Source organism: Phalacrocorax aristotelis, chromosome 22 (assembly GCF_949628215.1).
Source record: "Phalacrocorax aristotelis chromosome 22, bGulAri2.1, whole genome shotgun sequence".
Lineage (NCBI taxonomy): Eukaryota > Metazoa > Chordata > Aves > Suliformes > Phalacrocoracidae > Phalacrocorax > Phalacrocorax aristotelis.
Genome location: NC_134297.1, coordinates 3380002 through 3397263, shown reverse-complemented (window position 1 = coordinate 3397263; position 17262 = coordinate 3380002). Strand labels below are relative to the sequence as shown.

The following is a 17262-nucleotide window of genomic DNA, read 5'->3' as shown; positions in this document are numbered from 1 at the left end:
TAACTAAACTTATATGAAGTAGGAAGGCCTGGAAACCAGAAGTTTAATCTGTCATTCTATCCCACAAGGGGAACTGGGAGGAACTTGTGTGGTCTGTTTCATGGTAGCTTCTGACCTAACAGTTTTTATCTCTTAGCAATAGCTGCCTGGGACTCAGCAAGATGAGCAATTAAAAAACAGTAATTCAAGAAAGCAGGAGAATACCTGGAAACCCAGGGAGCATCTTACCTGCCTGTTAAAGTCCAGCCCATTCTGTTCACTTCCTACAATGAAACAAACAGAAAAATATCTCAGTATTAATGACAGTCAGCATCGACATAAACCTTCCAGAACTTAGAACGCATGTAACCAAAGACGCGCTGCTAACCCAGCTCAGTTTACTATAAGAGCAAGGAGAGGAGGAGGAAGGTGGAGTCAATGTGAATGCAGCAATGGAAATACTAAGGCAGCTTTTGCAAAGTTTGGTGGTATCAGCCTTTGCTGAAGAATAACAGAAGTAGTTCTGCCTGGGAGATACCTGGCCAAGCAGCAAGGGTAGGGGAAAGCTCACTGACTGCAAGGGAGATTCCAGCAGAGGTGAGCTGGAGAAATTGCAAATCTCTAGGGAAATCCAGGACCAAGGCACTGTACATAAAGTAAGAACTAACTGTGGGAGAGGCTAGCAAACAGGTGGCTGAGGCTGTTAATGAGGGATCTTCAGGAACTCATGTGGCACTGAGTAATTACGGGATATCTAAAGGAACAGAGGGTGCCGTGGGGTTGTGCTCAAGAGGCGTCTCCTTGATTCCAGAAGAGATTGGCATGCACAGGGGGAAAAAAATCAGACAGGTTTCAGCCTGAAGGTACTGCACAGGCCCTCACTTATTCCCCTTTGATGATAAACATTCCCCCCCACTCCATCACACCTGCCAAATTCATCAAGAACATCACAGAGGAAAGGTTGTACACTCCACAGATATGAATGCTTTAAGGGATTCCACGAAGCCTCTTTAGCTGCAAAGGCAACCCCAAGAAACCCCTTCCCTTCCCTTTGCAATCCACTCCCTAAGTCATTCTCCTCCAGTCCAACTGAGTTTGTGATAAATAGTCTTAAATTGTTCACATCCCACCGGCACAAGCCCCCAGGGCCTCCTCCTCCTGTTTTTTCCAGTATAATGTTCCCCATAAAACATAGCCTATGCCCTCTGATCTGATCAAGCTTCAACACATCATGTTTTTCAGTAGTTCATGTCTCTCTTGCAAAAAGTTGGAAAGCATCTAAGAGAGGCTCTGCAGGCAGGAGTGCAAATCTGACTTTCCCATTGACTCACTTTCTTCAACTGAACAAGCCTCTACCCTCCATCTAGCACATGTTTTTTCAGCTTGCACCATACATATAATATTCCCAGGTGAATCAGCATGATTCTTTGAGATCCTCAGGGGGAGCACGCTTGGTACAATCACTCAGAGATGGCAAAATATTTTAGAGTTGACGATAACGATTTCATGGCACCCTGCTCTCTGTTACCTACAAAAACTTGGAGATTTAATCTGCACCATGTTAATGGCATTGACCATGGAAACTGAGCTGCCTTTGTTGCTCTTGTTAGGCTGAGCTGTAGGTCTTCGTTACCAAACAATACCAGAGCACTATTTCACCGCAGAACAAGCTGTTGCCCCCTGCTCTGAAATCTGTCTTCTCACTGTCTGCAACTCAACCTAGATCCAGCTCTGTGCTTTCTCCCCGAGCCTGTCTGCTTGTCTGCTGTGCTAGAGCCTGACCTTGCTTCCTGTCTTCCTCCTGACATGCTTCTCAAAGCTTTTTCTCTTCCCAATCTCAGCTTTTTATCTTCCTCCATGTAATTCCCTACTCTACTACAACCTCCAACTTGCCACGCGCTTCCGCGCTCCCGTGCCTCCCGCTGTAACCATCTGCTCCCTGACCACCTCTCTCCAGCTGCTCCCGCCCGAGGAATTTGTTCATTCATTGTGTTCCAGCTCTACGCCCCAAGAGCCAACAACTGCACATATAATGATGGGAATGCTGATAGCGTTAATAGATGATCACAATCAGTATCCACACACCTGAGCAGGACGGTGTGAGGATCTTCAAGGCCTGCAGTTTCTACCTTTGAAACCCACAGGGGGTTGATGCAATCTAAGGGCAGTAGCTAAAGGGAAGAAAGGCAAGGAAGAGAGAAGGAGGAAATAAATTTCCCAGTTGCTAAAATAGAACAGGAAGGAAAAGGTAATCTTTTGGTTTCTTGGATACAAGAGATTCGTTCACGTTCAAATGAAGCATGTTGATGAGGCAAGATTCAAAGACCTTGAGGGAAATCCCTAGGTCCCACCAATGATGGCTCTGAGTCACTATCATACACCCCAAAACTTGGAACTTGAGACGCACAGCCGGAACAGTGTTTCACTCCACATCGCTATGACCAAGCTCAAGTTCTCCAGCACATTCTTCCCTTTTCTTCCAAGCTTCCCATCTTTTACTTTTCCTCCCTGCACAAGCATGCGCAGCTGACAGACTTCTACCTTTCTTTTCCCCTTCCTCTCCTACAAGGCCAGACACAGCTTCTTCCAAGTCCTACCCTCTGTTCTCTTGCATGTCCCTCCGCAGATCCACAGGGGTGTTCGGGAGTACCTCAGCCAGATATTTGGTGACAGTGGAAAACACTGCAAATATGCATGGAGATTGACATTAACTCAGTCGTAGTTTGGGCTTCTAAGCCTGAGAAAACTGCCCCAGGCTGTCTTGGTAGACAGCGAGGAGGAATAGGCACCTCCAGAGGCCATTCACCTGACCTATCTTAGACACCTATCTTAAGTTGAGATGAATGGCCCTCTGGAGATGACTATTTCTCTTTATTGACTACAAAGGGACCCAGGGGCAACTGGTTCAGACTTAGATGTCCAACAGTGAGATATTTAAAATTGGGCGAGGTAATTTCTACTCCCAGTGGTTATGTAAATGGGAGGTGGATACACAAATCTCTTCAACTTTTCAGCAGGTCCAGTAAGTGTTTGTGCACAGATTTATTTGCAAACAAATCTCATCTTTTTTCTATTTCAGTAAAAGCTTGTGTTGGAGTAAAATTCAAATTATTCCAGATGCCAGCCAAGGTTTGGGTGTGATAGGGATAACTCCCCTATTTCAATTGAATCAGTAACTTTCCTACAAATATTTTTAAAATAGACTCAGTTTACCGCCAGTTTCTAGCAACATCAGGACTCACACTGAAGTAGTCATTTCTCTCCTTAAAGGAACGGGCTGTTCAAACAACAAGGATCTGCACTTAAGATTTAATCTTTTCTACCTCCAGGAGATAAAAAGAAAGAAAAGTGTAAGTGGCAGCACATTCTCGGCTGCTGTAAACTGCCAGAACTCCACTAATTTTAATGGAGCTTTGCACCAGCCAAAAACTTGCCTCTTGCTACACCAGCCAGACACAATGAGATCCAAAGCCTCCAGTGTCTGCTAGATGCAGTCCCCCCTCCTTAAATTGTATCAAACTGGGGAAGCCCTGGGATTTAAATTGAGAAAGACTGCTTTGAGCCCCTTGCACTACTGTTCCCAGGAGCTTTGCCATCAAACAAGCCTTCTTTGCCCTCTTTATGGGTGTTCCGGACAGGGGGAAAAAGGCAGCGATAAGCTCAGGTGGCTCCCTGCAGCACAGCACAGACAAGGACTGTGCTGCTCTCCTTGGTTCACCTGGCAGCTGTTTTGCATAGCCCTGGCATCAGATCTGGTGCGAGTTTGCCCGGGGAGGTTTCTCTGGGGATGGGAGCAGCAGAACAGTTCCGGACACTTCCCCCGACCCATTGCTGTTCCCCCTGTCTGGAACATGCTGTTTGCTCTGAAAACCAAAGACAAGTGCTCTATCAGAACCAACATTATTCCCACTGGAAGCCACTGAGCCAGTCCAGCACTAGAGGATAAAGGTGCCATAATGGGAGAAAAGTAAAATCAAGATTGCAGTGTGCCTTCATCTTCACAAGGCAAACACATGCAGATATCACCTCTGGGGAGTCACAGCCACCTGTGGGTTTTTGCCTGGTGACAAAAAGAGGGCTGCAACTAGAAGGCTAACCTTATCCCCTATCCCACCCCACTACAGCCTTAATTCACCTCACAGTTTGATCTCAGCTGCACAGAAGGGACAGGGAATTAGAAGGTGATTTCAATCTTGAACAGGTGTTGGGAAATTCCCACAGGGAATCAGTTTTCTGCCACATGCATTTGGGAGGGAAATTCAGAACACCTGAATGGCGATAGAGGAACAGTGCCAGGCAGACACCAGGCAGGGGATTCAGCTGCCTGGCCTTAGATGTCTAACTTTTAGGTGTCTAATTCTGAGCCAATTGCTCTAGGCTCCCTTTAGAGCCACAGAGAGGAAGCAGGCACTTCCAGAGGGCAATCCATCTTGCCCTCAAGATAGATGGCAGAGAAATGAATCACCTTCTGGAGATAGCTATTTTCATCATAGACTGTACAAGAAGCCCAGGGTGACTAGGTCAGACTTCAGCCTCAAAATATTTAATACCTAAAATTAAGATTAATCTCACCTATCCTGAAGATTTTAACACTCTAGTTGATAAAGCACAATACCACTAGAGATTGACAAAGCAGGCCAAATGCAGAATGCCTTCTAATGTACATTTTTGAGAAGCTGAGAAATTAACTTGTTCACATTAACTCAGACAAGAATCAAATCTCTCACCTCAAACAACATGTGAATTTAAAAGATTACCCAAGAGTGGGTGAAGAAAAAAACAGCAAAAATATTGTAACCATAAACAATACTTGACCCACATGCTGTGAATGAAGTAAAATGCTCACCTGCACTGAGAAGGATGTGGTTCTATTAAGCAAAATGATACTCAGTGCCAAATACACACCTCAGGATTTCAATTCACTTTGGAGACTCAAGCAAATACCAAGCCATAGCCCTCAACACTCTTCTTCCCAGCAGTCGGACCAGCAACATCTCCAGAACTAGCAAGTAAATCCCTAGGTGGTAGGAGCTCACTTAAATCACCTTCTCCCCATTTTAGTGACTACCCCTGATTCCCTCCAGCTGTGTCCAGTGGCACTGGGGAACAGAAAATGAAGCTGAGCAGACACCAGTCAGTTCCCTAAATCCTTACATGCCTTGCTGGGATGCTCTCTGTTCCCAAGGCTTGCCTTAAGAAATGCTTTTTAAAGAGAGCAGGGGAAAGTGTGAACAGGATAGCGAGTTTGAGGCAGCCAGATAGGGTTTTTCATGTTAACCATTCATGCTAAAGACACAAACAGACCAAACAAGGGCATTGGAGCATCTCCATGGGAAAGTTCAGGCTGGCTAGTAAGGAAAGTGAATCTGTGCTGACTCAGTCAGACAGCTACAGACTCCAGGGGAAGCTTTCACTGAAGACTCAAGTGTTTCATTTGGGTGGAAACCCCTGGGTTATAAAAACACCTTTCCTTTGTCAGCAATGCCTCAAAGAAATCACATCTTCTAGTCCCACTGCAGCTCTGAGTGCAATATAACCTTCGTGTGGGGCGGGGGGGAAGAAAGCAGGACAGCAAGTGTGGGAGACTCGTGCAGTTTCCAGAAGGAAACCCGAAGGCAGCAGTTGTTCCCACGGAAAACATTTCACCTGCAGGTGCTGAGAGAGGGCAAGTCTCTTCTCTTAGACCAGAGGCAAGAGGCAGATCAGACCAGCTCTTCCTTTGCCTCTCTAATTCAAGTCAAACCAGCCTTTTGTTCCCCTTTCCCCTCCCCATCCTTTTTTATCCTCTTCCATAATGGGATGTTTAAGAAAAAAAATAAAATAACCCAACCTCAAACCCTAATCACCTTCATTTGAATTTCAAATAGCCCCCTCCTGGCCTCCCCCACGCCCCAACTGACTGGGAGCTGGGAATATGGAAATTTCTCCTGCTTGCCTTAAATGTGGCTGTGCTATGAAAATCATCAGCCTTATGCAAATCCTGAGCAGGCCCAATTGCCATAGCAACCAGCTGTTTCCAGCCCGACTGCTGCTGCTTTCATTTATTCGGGACTTGTCCTGGGGCTGTGCATGGCTGCAGGGGGAAAAGACAAGAGAAATCCCGGAGGCTTTGAGGAAAGTTTCACCAGGGAGAGCAAGCCTTGGAGAGCAAAGGTGTAGCCAAGGACTAGGCTCAGCGTGGGGCCAGGGAAGGCCAAGTTTCCTCAAAAGACTTTGGCCTGGCAATCTGTTTCCAGCCTGATCTGCAGAGGTAACAGCAAAAGGCGAAAGAGAAAAGCTGAGACTGTGTATCCCTTAGCTTGCCTGCTGAGTGCAACGTGGAGTGCCCCTGTGCATCAAGCAGCACAGCCTGAGCACCCACCAATTCATCTCACACAAGCTGTTGCACTGCTCAATTTGACATCCCTTGCTTGTGCACATTTCCTTTTGCCTGAGTTAGAAGCTGACACAGAGGTCAGAGCCTCCATATCCTATTCCAAAATGAGCCATCAAGTTTAAAAAAGACCCTACCCAGACACCTACCGTTGGAATACAATAAACAACGGTGTCTCCAGAGCCCAGCAGAGATGGAGTCCATTCTGCCAAGAGCTGTACCCATCCCTGGGGAAAGCATCACCTGCGTCAAAGAGCTTACACCCTGGCAAAAAGGTGGGGAAAAAAGATCAGGACCCTCACTTTGGAGCTAAGGAACAGAGATAGACTTAAATAAGTTTGTACAGAGTGTGTGGCAGAGAGGCAAACTGGGACAAAGTCTCTCCTTTTTCCATCCACCCTGATATGGATTTAATGCAAAATGTACTGACATGGAAGCCAGGGTATTGGGAGGATCTTGTGCTTGGGTGGGAAATTTTGGTGTCCAGTTTCAGAGCTGCCCTTGCTTTCTCTCTTTGACTACTGGGGGACTTCAGGTGTCTTGCAGCAGCAGTGCAGGAAGGTGTCTCATGCTGGCATCCTTCCATGGGCACATACTGGCTGAAGATGAGGGTGCAGGGAGGGTAGAATGATATTCAAAGGACCGTCCCCTCAAAAGGGACACTTTGCAAGACCATAGGAGCAGACGCATCATAGCTCCTTACCATTTTCATTTTCTTGGGCTTTAAAGGAAAGGGTCTTTCCTACCCTCAGGGAGAAGATATCTGCTTTATCTCTTCCTAACACACCTGGATATGTTATCTAAGCTGTAGGGGCTAGGTAACCCTGCTGCTGTTGCCACCAGAGTCAGAAGCAGGCCAAGAGCCCAGCTTTCTGGCTACGTGTGCCCTCCCCGTGAAACCGCACTCCTCTACCTGGCTGCTGCTCTTCCAGAACCCAGACCTGACACAGCTGGGCAAAGCTGCCGGGTCAGCCAACCACCCCTGTCCCAGGGAGAGATACTAGCTGCTCCCGAGGCAGCGATAATGCTGTAGGGCTGTCCTATATTGCACCCACACGTACACACCTCAGCTCCTCTCCCTGTGCGCTGGGATGCCCATCGTGCACCCCGCCCTGGGCTTCTGGCAGGCTGGCCAGTTCCCCGTGTTACAGGGTGGGGAGGGAAGATGTTCGGGTGCCTGCAGCTATTCAGTTACCGATGGTTGTGTTTGAAGAGCTTCCCTATCGCCCTTTTGTTAAAGCTTTGGCTTCCCCCCCATAGCCTCAACAGATGAAATCAAAGGGAAGTAGCTTTGCTTGGTGTAACCTGTTTTGATCAAGCAGATAAACGGGGAACAAGTGTCTGACACAAACAAACAGACAGACAGAGGCAAGTCCCACCTCAGCATTTTGTTGCATCAGATACAGAGGGCTTAGATAAACCACAAGAAGGGGGAGATCTCTGCCTCTCGGCTTGAAGACCAGGGGCGACACTCTGCAGTGCCAAGCCCCCACAGTTCCCATTAAAAAAAAAAAAAATCAACCCAGAACTTGCTGGCATGGATTTCATCAGTTTAAAAAGATGAAAAGAGCTTACAACCAAGCATAAAACTCACGCTTGTCATTACCCCCCATGGAGTCAGCGGTACTGCCTGCAAGCCCAGCCACAGCTGCTGCATGCCAAGCGTTAAACCACACTGGCATCACCCAGGAAAGGGTAAAGAGGACCCTCAGACTGGAGAGATGAGCCAGTGCTCGGACTGGAGCTGACCTCCACAGCTCCAGAGTGATGGGGGAAGGCAGCGCAACCCACGGCCCTTGCAGGAGAAACTCGTGCCTATTCCCCTCTTCCCCCTCACACATGTTCTGTGATAAAAAAGGGAGAGTTAAGGTAATGAAGGGCTTCAGATTGACAGGACTGGGTAGGGTAGGTGATATTCCTTAGATTTTTTTTTTTAAAAAAAACATGGCTTTTTGTAAAATGGCAAAATTTTACTATAAGCACTAGACATGGGGAGGCTGGAATCGAACAAACATGGGTTTTTCGAGAACATCTTACTAAAAGATTTGAAGCCTTTTCTATGAAATTGGTATGGATGAAAAAAAAAGCTTAGCTTTCCTAACATCCTATGAAAGATGAACAATGAAAAAGAGAAAACCCCATGATAATTTTGAACACTTTCAAAGTAAAACAATGCCCCAAATTACCCCCTTTCCCCCTCTAAGCCTAGAACTGGCAGAGATATGAAAGGATGAGATTATGCTTCTGCTACTGACACTTCCCATCAGATCTCTAGGCATCAGTTTTAGATCAAGGGCTTGGTTTACAAAAGCAGTTTGGCACCCAACTCCCTCCAGTATTTTTTTTTTTAAATCTTCTTGGAACCAGTCTGCATCTTTTGGTGATGAAAGACCTTTGTAAATCTGCACCTAGAAGGATTTCCATTCTGTATAAGCTATAATACTGTTAGTTTGGTAACTGGCCTCTCCTTTGGGGGTAACAAGATTACTGGGGAGCTGTGTGGGTTGGTCCAATTCATTAAGAAATGGGTCTTCACTTAATGAGTCACTGGAAAACAGATTTTCCCACATGAAGCTAGTAAACAAAACACTAAACTCTTAGGTGTTGCAGTAAATTTTCCTCTAACAATGTATATTAGGGAAAATAAAAACTTCCAGGGAAGTTCAGTACAAAGAGTTTTGTTGTTTATAAACAGAATGGTCGGAAAGAGGGGGAAAAACCACCCAAACAAAACAAAACTCAACAGAGATGTGTGGAGGTTTTAAGTAAAGCATCGAGGCAGCCCCTCCGCGGGCATGGCTGGTCACGGCTGCCAGTGGGGCTGGTGTGCCAGGTCACACCACCTGGAGTATGGCATATACAGCTGAGCAATGGTGTGCAAGCCTGCTCTGGGCAGCCTCTTCTCTGGAGTCCTGCAAGGGACCCGTCACCCCACAGGAGGGGTTGTGCCAGTTTGCTAGAGTCCCACAAGAAGCTCCTAACTCTGCAGTGTCTCTCATCCCAGCTGAGTCTGGTACGGTGAGCTCTGAAAATCCTGAACAGATCAAGCAGTCACGGGGACTGTATTAGAAAAAAGAATAATTCAAACAGGCTTCTTGTATCAGCCCGCAGGGAAGTGTCACTCTTTTGCAAATGAAGGGGATTTACTTGTTCTGATTTCCCTGCTTGATTTGAAGGCTCCTAGAGCAGAAGCAGAGCTAATGCTGCTGCAAATGTTTTTGTTATTTTAAAACAAATTGACTTCACTTCTCTGCTTTCTTTTCTCAATTATCACTAGAAAGAGGTGCTACAGCTAACACTAATGGCTGTCTGGGAAGCTTAAGCTGAATAACATACTTGATCCAATCGACTGTGGTGCCAGCTTCTTGCACTATTGACTACAACATCAGCAGCCAGAGACTCCTACCACATTTAGTAACAGCCAATACCAAAACCAAATACCAGTTCTTATAATAATACAGCCTTCCCTGATCTAGATTCACCTATGCTATCCATCAGCTTTGTGTGCAAAGATGCGCGAAACATTCCATGAGATCTCGTTCCCAATTTAAGGCCTGTAACAGATACCAGGGTTTTTTGAAAGAGCTTGGGAGGTTGGGGACATGTTTGTTGCTAGGTGGCTTGAAAACATTTGTTTCAAAAAACAACTTGGGGTCACCTGAAAGCCGTGAGCAGAAGCGGGCCTGACCAAAGTCAATCAGAGTTCATGGATGTGAATAGAACCAGATTTTATCTCTACCTTAGGTTATGTCAAATAACCCAGCTTAATAGCTAAGAGCACAGATGATTTCTAGTCCTCAATGTACAGTGTAAATAAAGTGGTGCTTTGGTCCATTAAAACATGCCTAGGTTTCTCTGGCTTTACCAAGAGCTCATTTTTTTCTAAGTCCTCTCAAATGACAGAAGTAAAAGAGAAACAGTAAAATCATTCCATGTCAAGTTTTAATCTGCTTCTACACCTCCCCCCCCAGCTTAGGGCTCTTCATTACCCAAAGAACAATGATTCTTCTACATTGTCTCTGTGAGTTTTAGTTTTAAATGCTGTTTATTCGTAAGTCTATAGATGACCCTCACTGTTTCTAATAATCTTAATTTCTTATACTTAGTAGGTGCTAAAAATATTTCTTACTGCTGTTTATTTGCCTAAAAATGAATCCAGCTGTGAGCCCTTGTGAAATTACAGCCTCGAGGTCTTGCATTCAAAGCCCACTGCAGGCAGTGGCAATCAGAAGCAATGCCAGAAAATACAAACTTGGTTTTTTTGGTGTATATCACACCTTGTGGCAGTGCAGGAGTTGGTAGGTAACCTGACAGAAATCAGTGCTAACACCAGTGCTACTGTCTTCAAAAGGTCACCCCGTTCTTCAGCTTTCCGTATTCAAGGAAAACTGGAGCTTCTACCCACGGAGGAGCGAGCGCCTGAGCAGCCATCAGGCGGGAGTAGCAGGGACGAGAAACCCAATCATGCTTCAAGATGAAGAGTGATAAATTTTTTGCTGGAACTACCTAGCTGGATTTCATTATTCCTGAAGTCCCTCCCATTTTAATACATATACATGGCCAAAAAAGACTTAGTCCCCAGGAGCTTTTTCTAAGGAAACGTTCCTGACAATCCCTGCACAAAATGAAAAGCTGTTTGTGCTAAACTCAGTGGACCAAGACTATTTCAATGGCATTATTCCTTTGGCAAGATGTGAGTCTATTTCCATGCTAAAACTACAGAGGACATTACTGAGACACCCACTGATTCACCACTGTTACTGAAGGATCTTGCACAGTGATCAAGATACAAACTCAGTCCTAGCCCAGAGCGCATTCTTGATCAACTCCCAGGCCACTTGGAAGAGTGCAACGTAGCAGCAACAGGAGTCAAGCAAAGCGCACACAGAAACTTCCAGCACCCATGCCACCCCTTCTATCCGCTCCTTCCTTGGGGTCCCTCACCTGCCCCCCACATCCCAGACCCTCCTTACCTGGCTCCACCTGGTCGGGTTCGTGCCGAGTATCTGTGGAATCTGCCGCATCACCGCTCATCTTGATCTCTGGAAAAGGAGGCACAACTGATTTTAATAACAGGTCACAGTCCCAGGCAACAGGCACATGTGGCTTCCACTAAACAGCACAAATGAATGTGTAATTATAATAAACCATCAGACTTTCAAATTTCTGATTCCTCAACATACACTCACTAGAATATTCATCAGCTCCGAGGATGCACTTTCCCTCCTGTTGCTCTTTGCATCCCCCTCATTCCTCTCCCCCCTCCCCAATTTGCTGCTGTGTTCTCACCTTTTGTATCATTCCTCTCCTGCACAGAGGATGAGGGGTTGTTCAACCACTGGGAGCCCTCCCAGCCTCTACCCCGAGCTTTATGCAGGCTTCCCAAACCAGCTGGTGTGGCTCTCCATTTGACACCATCCTCCACCATACCTGTGGAGGCAGGGGATCCCTCCCAGCTTTCCCCTCCTCTCCCACATCCTTTCATTGTCCCTCCAGATGGCTCAGCCGGGCCAGTGCTTGGTGCTGTACAAAACGCTTGCAGGGAGGACTGGCCTCAGAAAGGCAGGCACAGACCAAGATGCTCTCAGAGAGAGGAGCAAAGCAGTCTTCTCCTCTCACTCCCTGGCAAACTCAGCTTGTTTCTCTCAATACATCTGATCCCTACTCACAAACTATTTACCCTGCTTTCTCCTACAGGCGTGTGCTCGCACCCCTTGCAAACCACAAAGCAGCTGCCTGGCTCCAAAGCACTGTCCCCAGCCCAGGAGCAAGAAGAGTACTTTGCCATCAAGCTCCCAGATATTTCCCCCCATCTTTATCAATGCCAGCAAATTTGTCATTTACCCTTGAAGTGATGGTTGCCACCACAACCGGGGCCACGCTCTCCTTCAGGGACAGCTGAAAGACAAGGTGGGAATAGTCAATTTTACACTGGATTGCTCATCTCCTCCTTAAAAGAGGCAAAGTACACACCAGTGAAAGAAGGAAGAATATGTATTCAAATTCAGATGGACACCCCCTCACACTCTTCTACCCTTTGCATGGGAATTTTAACTCTTTCCAGGCTAGTTGGGGAAAAAAGATAATTTTTTTTAAGAACCAACTGATTTGCATGTGCTTCCTGCAGCCAATCCCAGCCACAGAAGTCACCGAATTTGCATCAGGTAATAACAACAGTGTGGAAGCTGGGCCAGTGTTTGCTGTGGTTTTGCTGGGGTAGAAAAGGCAGGTGGAAGCCCTCTTAAAGGCATCATGCAAGCCTTTTCCTCTTTCCTAAAAATGCCTTCTATTATTTCAAAACAGCCAAAAGGGCGAGAAGGACCCTATAGGTTTTTATAGCCATTTCCTTCTATTACTCACACTAAAGCAGGCAGGCCTTTTTGTTTGTTTGGGTTTTCTTTTCGCTATTAAAGCTTCCACTGCTCAAATAGCAAATTATCTGCTTTTTGGCCAAAATTGAATAGCTTTGTTTAGGTTAAAATTTGAAACATTTTTTTCAGCAAATTGAAAAAAAGAAAGAAAAAAATGACAAGATTTTATACCTGAGATGGAGTGCAGAAACACTCACATACTTCAGAAACTTCCTTTCTTTAAATTGTATTAAGGAGTGAAGAGAAGAAGGAGAGAGAACAGAGCTGTGGGGTTTTTTTTTCCCTTCAAACCAACCCGCTGCAATTAAGACATGAACATTTAGTGGGGCTTCTAAGCATTTCTACTGCAGGAAGAGTAATTATCAGCTACAAACATCTTCTTGTCTTGTTATACTGCCAAGGGACCCTAACTTAGGCAATCTACAAAGCATAAAGTTTTGCTTGCTGCCAAAAAGCATCTTTAAAAAAAAAAGACAAGTTCTCATAAAATAGAGTAAGAGAAATCTTAAATCATGCAGAAGTTTGGGACTTTCTTTAGTGAGAAAGCCTGCAGAAAAATGAACTTATGTTAGTGAAAGAAAATTATCTAATCCCCAAGAGCAAGGAGCCTCTTACGAGCACAGAGCAAGAGACAGGGCAGTTCAGATAGAGCTGAAGAAGGGAAGACACAAAAGTAAATGACGAGAAGCTCTGTCCCTCTCACAGGGGTAACCCCTCAGCCCCTCTGCTATTTATAACCTGGGGTGGGGAGGCAGGAAAGGAGGAATTGCAGCTGTGGCTTGATTACATATCACATGTTATCCATCAGTTAATTCCCTCCTCCTGGAGTCAGGAGATAACAAGATACTCTGTGGTTCTCTTATGTAGAGCAGAAGAAATGTGTTTTCACAAAGATTCAAATTCCCATCACAAATATTCATATATCTATTACATTTTTATTACATAAATGTAATAAAAGTTTAAACATCTTGTGGGGGGAAAAAAAAACAAAACAAAAAAACCCCCAACAACAAAAAAACCAACCCAGGCGGAAAAAGAAAGCCCTTTTGATGAAGGCCTACTGATCTGAGTGGTTTGGGCTGGCCAGCTTTTGTATACCTGTGGACAGCAGTGCAGCACCAGAGCACCAGTCATCCTCCAAGGGGTCCTTGAGAGCAAGTAGCAGACATACAGAGGAATTACTTCCTAATATGATATGAGTGTAGCCAAGATAAGGGCAGCACCTTTTTATTGACACCCAAACGGTTTCCACTATAGACCAGGACCGAGTGATGTATCTGGATCTGACACCTCTTCCCCCATCTGACAAAATATCTCAAGACAAAACAGGCTGTGAAACTTTGAGTCCAACTAAATGCAAGCTCCACCATACAGCTTTGCTAGTTTGGCAATATACAGAGAATAAGCAGGCTAGTAAAAAAGTCTCTGGGAAAAATAATGCAACTTAGGACTGCCTAACTCCTAACCACAGACCTATTAGGAGCTGCCACTGCGGCCTCGGACATATTAAAAATGTGCTGCTATACCTCAGCTAGCAAACATACCTGGAGTAGGGGTAGTCTGGTTTGTTCACCAGACCAAAGAAACTATACTAGTACAGACACTTCTCTGGGGATATATCTGCATCTATATTTTTGCTGAAACAAATGGTGTCAGCAAATGAAGATTTCCCAAGCCCTTACTCCTAGTAGTTGTTCAGACATGGGCACCAGGGCAAAGCAGCCTGATGATTTTAAAAGGGAAACTGAAAGCTGGTGGTGGTAGTGGGGTGAATTCAGCTTGGCTGAGACCAGTACCTGGAGCCTATTGAATTTTCTGCACTTTAGGTGCCTGAGCCCCTCGGGGAGGCTCCATGAAGGTGAAATATCCAAATGCCTGCGGAGGAGGTGGTGGTACACACCAGGGAACACACTGCTGCAGGGAAACCGTCTTGCCAGGGAGGAGGGCGTGCAGAGCCCAAGCAGCCCACCTTCCCTTTGCATGCTACATCTTCTCTGCACGGCTGTGGAAGAACCAGAGCTCACCTCTGCAAGCAGCTTACTGCAAGGCCTTACTCTTCGGGGACCCCAAGACTGAACATGTTGAACTGCCTTTGCAGGAGGGCGAAGAAACACCCTCCCACCAGCACTGGGCTCTGGCATGTGAAAGTGGTCTCCCTCCCTGCAAAAAGACTGCTTAAACCGTAGGCCCTTCTGACAGATAGCAGGGTGGGATGATTTGGTAGAATGGCAGTTCAGCACGCACCTGGCTCTGCACAGCTCCTGGCCAAATCCACCCTGAGAGTGATGCCACTGGCTTTGAGAGAGGGCACAGTATCGATTTTGGGAATCTTCTCATGAAGAAAGAGTCGCCCACAAGGAAAGCAGATGGGTGGATAGGAGCCTGCGGGGGATGCGTCCCCGAGAGACACCACACACAAGCACACCCATTGCAGGTGCTCAGACTAGTCAGGCTCACACGCTGAGCCAAGACCACGAGCCTCCCGCAGCCTCTCCTTGCGGCCAGCCACACAGCGCTGGGGGCTCCCCAGCTGCCCTCCCATGGCTGGCATAGGGTGCCAGCCTGCTCAGCAGGGTGCTGACTGGCCACAGAGGGGCTGCTGACATCCCAGAGCGATGAAGAGGTTGCAAAACAGCCACGGAGCAGAGGCTTTGGCCACCTCTGCTGGCCCGCTGCAGGCTGACGCTGCGTTAGGTGATGGCATGGCCGCAGAATCTGCCTTGCCCTGCAGGCCTGCCTGCGAGCCCACATGCAGGGAGGGCCTGTTGAGGGGCCACAAGCACTGGCCATGGACCCCTAGGTCTCCCCTGCACAGCAGGACCACCAAAAGCCTGAGCTTCTCTGCAGCGTGCCGATATGCAAAGGGAACGAGCCTGGGACAGATGATAGAAGTACACGCCTCCTCCCCTCCAAACCTGGAGACAACATGCAGTGTCTCCCGCTGCACAAAGTGCCGGTCACAGGTCACTAGCAAGGCATATGGCTCCCATACCTACAACACCCTGCTGCCTGCCCCTGCTGCAGAAGGGGCTGACAGGACCTGGCCTTCACTGCTGCCACACTGCTACCACCACCCCAGTGTCATCCTCGGCTCCAGTGTGCTCAGGGATACAGTCCTCCCCCTTGAGCGCAGGGGCTTGAGCTGAGGGCAGAAGCTAAACTCACTCTGCCAGGGCAAGCTGAAGCTCAGCACAGCTCAAAGGGATTTGGCAGTGATTGCTCTTGTTCCCCAGCTAATTGCAGAGGGGAGGTCTGCTCAGAGAAGATGTGAGACTAAGCTGTACCTCCGGGTCAGACCCCCTGGAAGGAGTCTCGCTCTTTCTGAGTATTCCTGCTCATTCATTCCTCACTCAGCCCAGCCTCCTATAGCTCCCTCCTCATTCATTTCTCCCTCCTTTTCCGTCTTTGTCATTAACTTTTTTACTTCCAACCCATGTCCCAGCTCACACTCACGCTCACCCCACCCCTCCACACTTGCCACATCCCTATGAATTTATCCCCTCTCACTCCTCCCAGCTTTAGCCCAATGGCTGGACCCACAGCTCAGGCACTAAATACTCATTTTCCAGGTACCCCAAGAGACCTCTGCGCTCTGGTCCCCAAACCATGTTAGGGCTGGCAGCATGAGCAGTGCGCCCACATTGTCAGCATGGCTTGGCAGCCCCCTAAATACGATCAGGGCAGCATCCATCCCCAGGTAGGAAGGTAGGCACTTAACCAGGCACTGGCTGTGATCGCTGACTCCAGCAGGAGAAAAGAGGAGGGAAAGGAGGGAGGAAAGGTCACAGGAATCAGAGCAATCCCATTTCCTGCCCAAGTCCACGGTCTCAGCTACATGGTGAGCTTCAGCCCGGTCCTTCCTCAAGTGCTCTTTACCTGCATGCACAGACTCCAGGTTCACCATCCTGCTGGTGGAGGGAAATCCACGGTGCGCCCAGCCTCCTGCCGTCAGCCCCAGGTTGCCAGGGGCTGCCAGTTTGCCCTCCCTCCTCTGCCACCCGTTGCCTCTCAAACCAGGCGTGGGTCCGCTCCCGAAGGGACCTAGAGCTCCATTGCCTGTTGCCATGCAGGGCCAGGTGAGCATGCGGCGCCGCGCCACGCCTCGCCCCACCTCCGGCTCCCTCGGGTGCCCTGACACCCAGCAGCCTGGCGCCCGGCCCATGCAAAAGTGTCCATTTGCATATTAGTAACCTGGGAATGGATGAGTCCCTGCAGCGCTACCAGGGCGTGGGGTGGGGTGGGAAGGAGGGAGGAAGGAAGGCGGTTTGCCCGCCCTCAGCTGCGCAGATACACCCCGCAGCACCTGCCTGCTGGGCTGCAAGTGGGGGGCTTTGCAGGGGCTCTGCCATCAGCCCCAGATCCAAGCTGTCCCCTCGTGGATAGGCTTTTGGCTCTGACCCTTGCAATGCACAGGTAACAGGTCAAGGCATCAAGCCAGGCTGGGCAGCAGCTGCCAGCACCCAGAAGATAAGGTGTCTGAGCTGCGGGAATGGCCCCTCCAGTAAACAGCTCTTCCACTTAATTTCTGGCCTCTCTGAT

The 17262-nt window shown here is 47.7% G+C and overlaps 1 protein-coding gene across 1 annotated transcript in view; it reads right to left on the bottom strand.

Annotated features, from left to right (window-relative positions):
- Positions 1-16885, bottom strand: part of POU2F3 (POU class 2 homeobox 3) — a 43891-nt gene extending 27006 nt beyond the window's left edge. Inside the window, exons 1-4 of the mRNA XM_075116147.1 lie at positions 16600-16885; positions 12197-12250; positions 11326-11394; positions 229-263 (exon numbers count right to left, since the gene is read on the bottom strand). Of these exons, the coding sequence (XP_074972248.1) occupies positions 229-263; positions 11326-11394; positions 12197-12250; positions 16600-16885 (444 nt within the window). The remainder of the gene's footprint in view (positions 1-228; positions 264-11325; positions 11395-12196; positions 12251-16599) is intronic.
- Positions 16886-17262: the final 377 nt, after the last annotated feature.